This window comes from Calonectris borealis, chromosome 5, assembly GCF_964195595.1.
Source record: "Calonectris borealis chromosome 5, bCalBor7.hap1.2, whole genome shotgun sequence".
Classification (NCBI taxonomy): domain Eukaryota; kingdom Metazoa; phylum Chordata; class Aves; order Procellariiformes; family Procellariidae; genus Calonectris; species Calonectris borealis.
In genome coordinates this window covers 12,769,925-12,783,021 of record NC_134316.1, presented here as the reverse complement: position 1 = coordinate 12,783,021, position 13,097 = coordinate 12,769,925, and the positions used below count along the sequence as shown (strand labels likewise).

The 13,097-nt window shown below is 45.6% G+C and overlaps 1 protein-coding gene across 2 annotated transcripts in view; it reads left to right on the top strand.

The window, feature by feature from the left end:
• RCOR1 (REST corepressor 1) overlaps nt 1–13,097 on the top strand; it is an 85,847-nt gene that overhangs the window by 52,342 nt on the left and 20,408 nt on the right. For both annotated transcript variants that reach the window (XM_075151039.1, XM_075151040.1), the window contains one exon: nt 9,141–9,193. In XM_075151039.1, the coding sequence (XP_075007140.1) occupies nt 9,141–9,193 (53 nt within the window). The remainder of the gene's footprint in view (nt 1–9,140; nt 9,194–13,097) is intronic.

The window sequence follows — 13,097 nt, the reverse complement described above, 5'->3', positions numbered from 1 at the left end:
AGGTGCTAGTACAGGAGGCAGAGCAGCGAGGCTTTCTCAAGGACATGTGCCAGAGCTTCCCTCACCGTAATGTGTTTGCTGTGGCATTATTTGCTCTAATTAGGAACCACTCCCACTAGTTATTTTTCCTGTACTCTTATTTTTGCACTCCATGTTAAGTTACTTCCCTATCATGTGCTTCTCATGCAGATTTATATTATGGTAAGGTAGTAGTGAATTTTCTAGCACTGCAAGGATTAGTACTACATAATAACTTCTCAGTAAGGACTGGGCTTCTAAATCCTGGCTAAAAGCCATGACCACCTACCACTGATACTTCAGGATCTAGTTAGTGACATTGGTTTATTGTAGGCTTTTCTGCTCAGTCTCTTAGGATCAGCCTTGAAGGCTGATATAATCCATGTTTCAGCATGTGCTGTGTGGATCTGTAACTTAACTTTTTCTAAATTGACTTAATTTTATATATTTTTGAATACCTTAATATCTGTCAACATTAACACTAATACTTTGTTTTAGAGACTACTGTAAAAATTATGTTGCCCAAGATCTGGCTGTTTAAGCTTGCTGTCTTTCTGCATGGACTTCTTGGAGGGGTCAAAAACATTTCTTTTCATCTCTTTGGTTTCAGACCTGTAGGAATAAACAAGTGCAAGAATGGATGTATTGAGTGTTAGTGTATCCCGAAGGCTGGCCTGCCTACAGTAGGGCAGTCCTTATCAGTTTGTCCATAAGTAGCTTCAGATCTCTGATGGAGAACAGGTTCTTTACCTAAACCTCTGTTTATTGCCCGGGTTCTCATGTTGTGTGGGGTAAGGTACCAGGAATTTCATGAACCACTGCACCTTAACCTGCAGTAGGCGCTTGTTTATGTTGCCTTAGTTCATGGCCTGCCTTATTAAGGGATTAAGCAGCTGCTTAATCAAGCAGCCAAACTGTTCTTTCAGGAGAGGGATGGGGCAGACAGCTGGGGGGCAGAGCCACGACTGCTCTCGAGATAAGCTGTTCCCTTCAGGTTGTGCAGCACTCTGTGCATTGGAAGTGTTTGTCTTGTCTCCGTTGTTCTGCTTCCTGTTAACTTGCTCACATCCAGCTGATATGAAAGTGAGGAAAATGGAGTCTTTCAAAGCAAGTTTGAGACTTATTTTTTTTCATTCTTAGCACCCAGGTGCAGTGGTGCAATGAGTGGAGTTGTGGGAAGGCCCTTGCCTTCTCAGAAGGGGCCAGCCCCAGACATCTGAAAACAGATTTTTAACTGTAGATGTACAGGGAACAAAAGCATCTCAGTAATACTTCAGAAAATACAACTGAAGGATTAGTTCCCCTCCAACATCAAGCTGCCTTCACTTATTCCCTATCATTCTTCATCTAATTTTGCTGGAAGCAAGTTTCATGCAACTTGTTCATGAGAGCAGAGGCCTCCTGAGTTGCTAACACTATTAGGTTACTCATATAGCTGAGCTTGGAAGTGAGGGGGTCGGCTGGAAAAAATAACTAAAATAGTAAGTGGTGCTTTTGTGACCTGACCACTCACCATTCTCCTGTTCCAGCTGCTGAGGAGCTGGGTGTGGGCAATTACAGCTGGAGGCTCTCTCCCCTCTGCTAGCAGCTCCTGGCTCTCGGCACGCCTGCTGAGGGCAGCTCCTCTGTGTGACTCCGACTCATCTCCTTCCTTTTGCTGCCTGCTTGCTTGCCCGATACTTCCTTTCTACCCAAGTGACATCCTTCAGGGAGGTAGCTAGGGGACAAATTGATCATTTCTTCTGCTTTTGTATCCATTATAAAGGGGGGCAGCATGGCTTCTATTCTCTTGTCATAGGCTTTATTATCGGTAAGGATAATAATGAGCTGTAATTTAACCTGATGGCTATTCTGCTCGCACACACCCCTTGTGTGTGTGCCCTCATGCTGCACAAAGACCCTGTGTCGTGGGGTAGTAGTTACCCATGCTGTTTAGGAAGCCTAAAAGTGCTTTTATTAGTTTGCATTCCCACCACAATGGGGACTATAACAGTTCTGGTTTTAGACAGGAGCTTTCAAAATCTTGTGGAGGGTGGAAAATGGACCTTGTGGAAGGTTTCACTGTCTTTAAAGGGCTTGGAGTCTTGATATTCCTTGGTGGCTTCTGAAGCTGGTTGACAGCAGGTTGCTCGACCAAGCTTTATCGTAGTCTGCGCTGACTATTTTGCAGGCCAAGAATTTCAGCATATATAGCATGACGTGGATGAAGAGCTGGGAATGTTTCTAGGTAGAGTACCAAAGCCTTGTATCAGACTGCTAGTAGTGTGTATCTGTGGTCTCCCATACCGACTCTGTCATGAGTGTGTGTCAAAACTGTATTTTTTTGAATTAGGGAATCTGGCTTTTGGAAAGGATGCACTGGAGCAGGCATTCTCAAGGAGTGCAAAAAATAATTTCCATAAGAAAATCTGCACGAGGGAGGTTTCTTCTAATCCAAGTTACCATCTCCTGCAGTGAACCATCTGATCATAATTTTTTTAATATTCTACCCCTTGTCTCAACTGTATTGATAATGTTGCTACTTGCATTACTTGGGCATGTTGCTGCCTGTAGTTGAAGTATATAATCTGAGGCTATAACTTCTCAGTGGAGTTAACTCAAAACACGCTTTGACAGTAGAATAAATCTGGCTTTAGGGCTCCTCGGACTGAATTGAGAGCACTGTGCTGAATCATGCAAAGAGCTGTTCTGCTATAAACTCTTTGCTGTTTGGGCGCGTGCTCTGTGCATTTATCCTGCCTGTAACTTCCTGTCTATGTCTTGGAAGGTCATACGTGGCAACGAGTATTCCCTCCCTGCTGGAAGCTACTGTGTGCTGGTTTTATGTTCATACGTTGCCTTCAAACCCAACATCAAGTGCTGTAGCTAATTACATTTAATACAGTCCAGTGCCGGTGTCTGATTTAGGATCAGGTTTGCGCTGCTGAATGATCCAGCCATGCTCAGATCCTGTATGGTCACAGATTAGGTCCCTGGTGATCTGATGTGGCTCTGCCTATTCTGTGCTAGGTCCCAGAGGTAACGTTTCCTCTTTGCTACTGCCCTGTCAGATCTCCCTCGTCCCCTTCTCTTCTGTGGTACATCTGGAGACGTCTGAGCTCATGGTACCCAGGGCTCTGTAGATACTGAAAGCTGTGCCACTCCTCCAGTAAAGTGGCGTTCAGTGCTATGGCGGAGCAAATTTCTGGCTGAAGGTTAAATGTGATGGATGTGTAAGAAGCAGTCTTTCTTCCCAGAGGGTCCTCCATGGATATCCTTAAAATGGGCATCCACATGGTCTTTCTGAGGGAGAACAGCATCAGAGAGCAAGAGAGCATCAACTGGCTGGCTCTCCTTACGGTAATCGTCATTAATACACCACCCTACACATATACGCACTGTGTTGAGCCTTTTTTCTTCAGTGTCAGCTGAGGGTGCAACTTTAGGAATGAGCGTATGTTGGTAAAAGCTTTAAAAGTAACACGCGTCTACTAGCAAAAGGCCTTTCTGGTTAACAGTTTAAAATAATTTTGGCAAGCTACGAAAACTATGCTAGATTTGTCAGTACACCTGTGTCTGCAGTACAGCCTTCTTGCTGGTATAGCAAAATCTAAAGGCAGATGAGTCAGATCTTTAACCATCACTGGATTTTCAACTTTGGACTTGCCCTTAGATGCAGGCCATGCAAAGAACAGAATTAAAAATAATAATAATCAAAAAAAAAAGGGGGAGGAAATGGGGTGTTTCTTTTCCAGCTTATTAGTGTGCACTGCTTCCGTGGGGACTGGTTGCCTTTGTGTGAGAAAGGAAGCTTTCGGTAGGTATCAGGGCTTTTAAAGGGATAAATCTCCCAGCAATGGGGCACTCCATTTAATTCCTTGTTTTCTGCGCTCTGAGGCTGCAGTTTCCTGGCTCCAGGTGTGGTTCCATGAGCAACTCTTTCCTCACCAGTGCTTCTTTACATAGCCATGCCTGTTCCTGCCTGTCTGCTCATCCCTGCCACTGTACTGTGCCGGGATGAGGAATGAGTCGCACTTTTGGCTGAGCCAGTGTCATTGCTCACTGGAACTAGGAGGGTTCGTCTCTTCTCAGGCTTGTGTAACCTCCCAGCAAAGTGATTTTTATATGGTATACAACCATATAAAAAGTGTAAAACTGTTTTATGAATAGCATGCCGCTTTGGTGGTGGTCAGCTGTTCAGTGTCTTGAGTGGCTCCAGAGCTGGTGCAAGAGAAGGGGGCAGCCTGCATAGCTAGGTCTGGCAATAGGAGAGCCTGGGACTGCTCCTCCTGGTAGGTGAGAGCATCTCCATACTTTCAACCACCACCACCACTCAGTGCTTGTATGGCTTCACTGCCGCTTGTGTGAGGGAGCTAATGCAGCAGGAGAGGGTTGGTTGTTTTTCAGGTGGAAAGGTTTCCCAGCCCAGTTCCCTGGGGGTCCAGGCAAATGTTTGTGCTCCCAGGTGGGAAGAGGTGGCTGGAGGCTAGGGGTGCTTAACCTGGCCCTGCTGCCAAAGGAGACTTCTAATGCAATGGCACCCTTCGAACGTGGACAAGAGATGACGTACAAGTAAGATCTGAGCTACAGGGAGGTAAGTGGGTGGGAGGCTGAGATACACTGTGAAGTCCCGTGACTCAAGGTACACTACCCTGCTGCAGGGTGTTTTCTCTTGCTCCCATTCAAGTAAGCTTCTCCAGGTAAGGTTTGTTTTCCTTTGCCTTGCAGTTGCATCCAGACTTTTCCCTCACCTGCTGTAGGTGCAATGGAGTTGAGGCCTAAGTCCTCTTGTGCCTTCAGTTGCATGAAGTGATTTTTAAGTAGCCTTTGTGTCTGTGTAACTAGCGCTCTCTGTTCCTAGAAAGAGTGTTAAAGGAGTCTGTATGCCTGCCCAGGTGGGTGCAGCATGGGGCATAAAACATGGCTGTGCTCTCGCTCTCCGCTCCTCTCCTGCCTGTGACACACATGGCATCTTGCCAAGAAGAGGAAATAGCTTTTCCAAGGCAGAAGACCCTTTTAAATAGGCAGGTTTTATTTTCTTTTAAGTGATTCTGCCCAGAAAAAGTGGTCAAGCCACCTTGCTTTGATCTCTGCCTGCTCCCCCCTGCCTCCTGTTGCAGCTGGCTTTAGTGAGACACTTGTCCAAACTCTTGTGCTTTTTGCGACTTCCTCTCCTGTGCTGGGACCACGAGGTGGCAGGATTGTTCCACCGATGCTGCGAGGGCGGCGGGACGGCAATGCAGCTGCTCATTTTTATAGCCAAGGCAAAAACTGTGCTTAGTTGTTTGTGTACCATCATAATTGTGTTTTGAAATTTAGAAGAATTTCACATATGTGTGTCTAATCCATGCTCCTTATTTTCTTTATATAACATTGATTTGTTCTGGATCTTGACTTTTTTTTTTTCCTATTCTCAAGGGAGATGGAGGGGAGAGGGAGATATACAGCAACATCCAGAATTCCTCACAGGTTCCGGCATTGATCAAACCCTGTGAAGCACATTACTGAGGCTGTGAAGGCTGCTGCTTTTGTCCTCATTTCACCCCGTTCTGTCAGGGTATTGCATCACGTAATATGCAAAGTGTTCAGAGCTCCTGCAGTACCCCAGTGATAGGGGTGAACTGAGGTTGCAGCAACAGCTCTACCTCTGCATTCCTGTTGCTTTCTATAGGCTTTAGCACACTCGCTTCTGCTGCAAACCCTCCTTGGGGTCACTGAGTCCACTAAACATGATGCGATGCTTGTGGGGTCATTAAGAAGCAATTTGGGTATGGGGGAGAAATTCTCTGGAAAGACCCACTCAGGGAGATCATTTAATTGATCAAATGGTGATGAGGGGAGTCGTTGCTTTCAGGCATTTCTCTTTTCAGAGTTCTCCCACCCCCCTGAAATTAATGTTTCTGTTTTACATCTCTCAATTCACTGTTCTAGGATATGGGACTGAAAATCAGCAATGCAGTTGTTTGCTCTTGTCTCTCCTTCCCTCTGTCAGCCAAGAGGGTCCCCTTTCTTTTGCCTCTAGTGAGGAATTCTTGCAGGAAGATGGTTAGCAGAAGAAAAGGGAGTATGAGACAGCTGGAAACAAGACCACAAAATTCAGGGAGTTGACAGCACCATTTTGGTCAGAAACTCTCTTCTCTAGATGGCAGGGGGGGAAGCATCTTTGTCTGCTTCCTTTCCCACTCCCTTCCATTTCCCTTGTCTCTTTGGCTGTGTTAGTGCTAGACCCGGGGTCCTTTGGTCATCTCATTGTAGACCTCACTTCTTGTATTAGGGCGAGGTGTTTTTTAGCATCTGAACACTCCGTGTTCCTCTTTGCTGGTGACAATGTGTATGTGGGGCTCTGTTCCCTTTGTATCCCCGCCTTTTGTGCTACTTCTGCCTTCCTGAGCATGGCTGGCTGTAGGAAAGGGCTCTTTGGGCCAGTGCTCACTCCATTTTGGGTGTGGGGTGGACAGGGGGGTCCAGCTAAAATGCATGCAAGAGAAGAAATGTAGCCAAATAGCCAATAAAGAAATACCGGTTTATGATTCTCTTCTCCATCCCTCCCCCCATCTGGTTTCTAGTAGCAACAAAAGCCTTCACAGGAGCAATGCATCTCCTGTGTTACAGGACTGTCTCTATTCAAGTGTCATTGTCTTTTTGGCCTGGCCTGTGCCGAAATATCTTTCCGGCATAGAGAAGTGAGTTAGATGGGAGGGGAGGATGCTCTTGTCTGCCCTGTTCGGGGAAAAGTTATGCTGGTAGAAAGCTGGTGGTGTAGTTTATGCTAGGGGAAATAGGATGGGATTGCTTTGCTGCTCTTGCTTATTCTCTTCTGGAAAGCGGCTAAGAGCCGTGTTGGCAAACTGTCTCTTCTGGTGTAAGCAGGGCTCTGCCCCAGGCTCCTCTGGCTCCAAACTCTGATGTCTAAACAGATTTCTGGGTTACACGCTGAGCGTGACTGGATGCCAGTGAAACTCAGTGGAGCAGAATTTCACGTGCCTGCTGCCCTGGGCTTGCTAGAGGTGCTTGGGGAAGGCAGAGATGGAAGAGGACACTTATTTATCTGGTGTGGCATGTGAAGCATTAAGCTTGTGGCAATTCCATGCTCTACTGGTATGGGAGACTAAAGGGATCCTGTGACTCAGCTGGTGCCATGCTCTTTCTTGCTCGCTTCATATGGAGGGGTTAGTAAAGAAAGCAATCAGAAGGATTGCTCAAGGGACTGTCATACCTCTCAGATGGTGCAAGCATCAAAGCAAGTGAGCCCACAATTAGCCAAGAAATGACAAGCAGAACAGGCTAGATTGTCAGTAAGCAGGCAGGGAACAAGCTAAGAGTAGGGTACGATGGTGTACTCCTTGTCCTTATTTCATCTACAAACACTCTTTTAGTGTATAGAAGGAACATTGCCGTGTGCTCATGGTCGGTTTACTGCCTTATTGCCTTTTTCTTATTTTTCTTTTTTCTTCCTCCACTGTAACAATGGGGTGTAACACTGAGGTGTTGCAGACCCCACCATGACAAGAAAAGCATCCCGTCTCCTCTCATGGTGTCCGATCACTCACAGTGTACTCTTTGGCCCTGTGGTATATGGACTTGATTCAAGAGAAATCCTGTTGATATTGACATGGGGGGACATTGCTAATGTTCTTGCTCAGTTAGGAGAGAAAATGCTGTAATGGTTTTTTGGGGGGTGATGAGCAAGGGGGAGGAAGTATGTTTTCATTGCTTATAGCATCTGGCATAAGAAAGGTAATATGCTGAAAAGGAGAACGACCTCATCTCTTCTCTGTATGTATTAAAAGATAAGATGCTGAAGTCAAATCAGGAACTGTAGATCTTTCCACAGTGAAAGCGAGCTAGTTAATGCAGCAGTACTTAGCATTCAAGAGCTTAATTCAGCCTTGGACTTCACAGAATTCAACTCCTTTCCCTCCCCCTTCCTTCACCTCTCTCTTAGACAAAATATATAACACTGCATGTGCAATACCTGTCCTAAGGAAGCCGAGAGTATTTAGCTGAAGTACTGGGAAATGCTGCACTTAGGGTTTCCTGGCAGCCTTTGTTTTTGGTGTGGTTGTAAAGTCTGGAAGCATCTGAAGTCACTCTTCTGCCCACATCCTACTGATGTTCCCTGCCCTGTTTGGCGTGTGGAGGGAAGGGATGGTGTGTAGGGAGGAGGCAGATCCCTTCTCTGTCCCCATTTCCCCAGTGTGGTCCTCCTGGATCATGTTCTCCCTTTGGGGTGTGGTTTTGCAAGTTGGTGTTTTTCCCTTTTTTCTAAGTCTTTCAGGGTACTAGCACATTGGGGATCCTACAAAAAACCAATGCTTCCAGCATCTTCCACTCCATTAGGTGAAGTCTCACCTCATACAAATAGCTTGTATTTTTTTTTTCCAAGGGTGTTATTATCATTACAGTGTATTTAATGACCAAACAAAAGGGCACAGACTTCAGAACACCATCACTGGTACGGACTTTGATCCAGTCCTCTCCAATGGGTGCCATTGGATATAATGTAAGCTCAGTCACTCATACTGAAAGAGACATTTGGGTTTTAGTCCCATCTATACAAAATATAACTCCTCAGGGCATCTTCACATTGTAAGGTTAAAAGCTCATGGGGGCCTAATAATACATAGAGGTGGGGTTTGGTCCAAGATGAAAATTGGTGAGCCATAAGGGCTAAAAAATTCGCCAAGATATCTGCAGTGGTTGTGCAATACTAGGAGTCTGGCAGTATTGGAACATATGGATTTTGTCTAGGGATTTTTGTTCTTAAGAAAACAACTGCTTTGGAGGATTTTAAAAAAAAAAAAAGTAGCTGAGACAGTTATGTCTATAGTTCTGGTGAACAAGTTCTGAAATACTATATGCTATGTTTCAGAAGTGCTGGAACTGGATTGGATATCATGCATCATTTAGGCTTGTTAAGGAAAATATGTAGTAGTTTGTCTGGTGACTATTGTTTTTCTTTTGTTTCCTTCCTTTCCCAAATTGTTGGAAACAGCAGCTATTCATGAGAGTTCTCTGTGGAGGATGCAATGACCATGACTGAAGTCAGAGCTGCAGGACTGGGTTTTAGACTGGAAAGGGGAAGGGAAGAGGAGATGAGATCATTATATGAAATGCTCTTATGTCTTCTCTTTGTTTTTCAGTGGACGAATATATTGCCATTGCTAAAGAGAAGCATGGATACAATATGGAACAGGTAACAACCCTTTGAATACTTCCTTTATTTTAAAATCTTTTTCAGCAGGTATTAAAACATGACTTAAAGTGACTGCCTAGAACTGCTGCTTCCCTTCTGTACCATCTGTGTTTTCTCCTCTCCTACTTCTCCTAGAACTGACTGTTCCTAATAGCAACCTGTGCTCTGGCGTATGGAGTTCACCCCTAGTTTTACATCAAGAGTCAAAAGAAGAAAAACAAAACCATTGTAATTTTTAATGGAGTTTGGCCATGAGTATTATGCTTCCTGTGGTGACTACCTCTTGAACGCTTTCAGAACCCCTAAACAACATTAAAAAGATTGGCTTGTCTTTGGACAGCTGCCTGATTGCATTGCAGTTTCCAGTTGACTGCCCCATCTCTGCTTCATGGATGTCTTGACAGTTATTAATGAGCTATTGAGCCATCATAATATGCTTTTCTGAGGCAAACCAATATCCACGGTTACTTACCTTAAAATTGTGCTGCAAATCATTTTGCATTTCATAGATGAGCATCTCAGATGTCGGTGCAGTAGCAGTGGATGACTTCACCAGCTGTCCCTGAGGTTAGCCAGCGCCTTTAGCCTAGGAATGGAAATCCTGGTCTGAGGAGCAGACCTCTCCTTTACTCCACATGGTCTAAGATTGTGTACTAATCTTCCCTGTTTTAACTAACATCGATTTCAACACTCATCTGGGAAGATGAGTAGACCTGTGCCTGGGAAGCTTTTCTGAATTCTGTGGAGTTTCCTTATGCACTAATACTTGCCTGGAAGGGGAAGGTGGGGAATCTCATGGCTTACTGTATTGGCAAAATATGTACTGTCTCTACAAAGGAATTCTATGAAAACTTGAAAGTTTATGAAATTGTTCAGGCAAAAGCCATGAGCATAGAAACCAACGATTTGGATGGGCAAGGATTTCTATTTAAATGACTCTGCTGTCATCTTTGAGTCAGACTTTCAGTGGTTGGTACTCATGCTCAAAAAGACTTCTTGTGGAACAAGAACATTGAAGTTGAGACAGCCAGCAAAATTTCCAGCAAAACCAGGAATGATCAGACTTGATATTTATAATTTCTAAGAGCAGAAAACAGCAAAAAAAAAAAAGGAACAGGAAGGCACCAAAAGGCTGCGAACTTGAATCAAAATAAGGATGGTAGCTCACTTCAGTTGAGATGGGTATATCCTAGTATTGGATATTGTGGATAATATTTGCCAAAAGAGATTTTTGCATGGTAATAAAAATGGCTTTCATTATTTTAGTGGAGAAGTGTTTTTTAGGGAGTATAGACTGATCAGAATGAAGCTTGTGATTTTTTAAAAAAAAAAAGAATTCTCGTGTTTGGAAAAACTTAGATTTGGCTAACAGAGATTAGCATTCATTTTAATATTGGAATTACAGACCTCTCGCTCATTCCTCGAAGACTTTCTCCCCATTTTTCTCCCCTCCTCTGTGTACAGAAGTAGAACTTATGGGACTCACCACGCCAGGATGTAAAGTGTAAAGCAACTTGTAAAAATGTCCCTCCTTCTGAAAATTTTCTTATTCCTTCCCTAGCACTCTCACATAATACTCTGGAGTTAAACATGTTTCCCAGGTCCTTTGGGATTTCCTAGACAGCTAAGCTAGGCACTTCCAGGAAATAACTGGAGAGGACCAATCTTTTATCATGCTGGAAGGCACGTACTCTGTTTTGTATTATAGGGACAAGTGTCAGGGCTTTCAAATCAGGATGATTTGTTGTGTCACCGACGGACGCCCTCTCTTTAGCAGGTATCATCAGAATTGCTGCTGGCTGGGTAACTGTGGACAAGCTGATACGGACTCCCTGGAAGCCAGTCAGAGCTCACTTTAGCATTTGGCCACCGTCTCTGGGCTTTGCTGGCCAAGGCAGCCCTTTCCTATGCATGCATCCCCCCGACAGCCAGTCTCTTTGGACCCCTGTGCGGGTGGCTTGGCTGACAGTCATCGCACAGAGATTCCCGTTCTTCCATCTGTGCCCCCTGCCCAAAACCTACTTTTGCAGATTAAGATGTGCCAGTTTGTTAAAGGGAGAGGTGAGCTGTCTGGCAGGGCGGCTGGGACGCATGCTGGCACTCCTCTGCCCAGCGGCTTTCCCATCTGTGCCATGCATGGCTCCCATATCTCTGTCCTTTCTCTCTCCTTGTGGCCGAGTGCCCCATTGTTGGCTCTGCTGCTGTGGGATGATGGCTGGAGGCTCGGGGCTGTGCTGCTGGTGGGAGTCCCTGCAGCCTCACCAGCTTGAGGGCAGGCAAAGGGCAGTCTCCAGCAGGCAAGAGAGCTCTGGCTGGGCAAGCCCACTTTAGCTAGTGTTGGCAAACTGCGGTAGGTGGTTGTGCGAAGCCGTAGCAGTCACAGGCTTCTGGGAGCACTACAGCAAGTCTGGAGGTGAGCTGTGCTCTCCTGCCAGCCTGTGTCAGATGCCCTGGGACAAAGGAGGCTGGAAAAGCTGTGTACTTGCCTGTATATGAGTGCAGAGCTCTCCTAGGGCAGCATGCGGTGGAGAAGGAATACTGCTCTCCTGTTAAACAAGCCTATAAGGAAAGCCTTTTTGTTTTCCTTTTGCTTTGTGTAAGCACCTGTCCCCTCAGCCCTCGCTAGCACCTTAGTGGTATTTAACACCAGCCTGCCCTCCCAAATGTCTCCCTCCTTCTTTTTCCCTTGCTTTCTCACAAGGATATTTGGTACAGCTCATATCTGAAGCTGAAAGGGATGGCAGGGGAGAGAAAACTTGGTCCTTCATGACTGCAGAATAATTTCTTTGGCCCCATGCTTGCCAGAGTGGATGGAGATAAGTGGCTCTGTGGCTCCTGTGACCTCTCGAGTGACTCTGCTGCAACCAAGACTACTTCTTGTTCTGCATGGTGGCAAAAAGGAGGGGGAGGGTGCCTGAGCAGCACTGAGAGGCCAGTAGGGTCAGGACAAGATCTTGGATAACACTAATATTTATATGCATGCTCTCTGCAGAATCTCAGGGGAGCAAGATCCCATAAAGGAACTGCTTTTTGCATAGCAAAGCATAATGGGGAAACCCCGAATTTGGAGGGATTTTGTAGCTCTGAGCGACCAGGGTGAAACTACTAGATGAGGGCAACTGTGGCTGCGAAACCCGAGCTGAGTTTGCATATGATGAGCAGGTTACTCTGATGTTTTACTCAGCATGTTAGGGATTGTTTTCACTTTACAGCCGTTGCGAAAGGCTGGTTTCTAGCTCTGCAGAGTCAGGCCTTCCCAAAATGACTTGCAGTGGTCGCTGGCATGCCAAATGTAGTGATGTGTCATAACACACAGGGCCTGCGCACCCTTGGGAGAAGGGTGAGCGAGCGTCTCAGATGGCGGGAGGAGAACAGTTTGCAGGTGGTGAAGTGCAGCGCATGCACTTTATCTGTGGAACTGAGAATTAGAGAATGCAACAGTGAAACGAGGTGTCTCTGAAGGGAACAGATGAGTAGCCCCCAAAATGAGTGAGATTTGTTCCTCCTTCGGGCCAGGAACATCTTAGCAGCAAGTCAAGGTTGTGCATGCTCTCTGCCTTTCCTTCTTCCAGTTCTTCCCTCATTCTCTCCCCCTTTTCCCCCTCCTCCTCAGAAAGAGCCTCCTAAACCCCCAATCAACTAAACCATCTTCTTAATTGCACAGGAAATGAAGGGAGTTTAGTGCTAGCAAGAAGCTTCCTTTTAGTCCAGCCTGTTTTTTAGGTAGTCTTCCCAAGTCTTTGCTTAGCTTTCCTGTGCATACCATGATCAGTGAAGTTGGAGTCATTTCTTCAATCTTCCTCTCCCCACTTTCTGCTGCTGCTCTCTTATTACGTTACTACCTGGGTGGTTTGGATGAATTTCAAGTTGGTCTTCGCAGCCTAGCAGGGTGGGGGTCAGATTC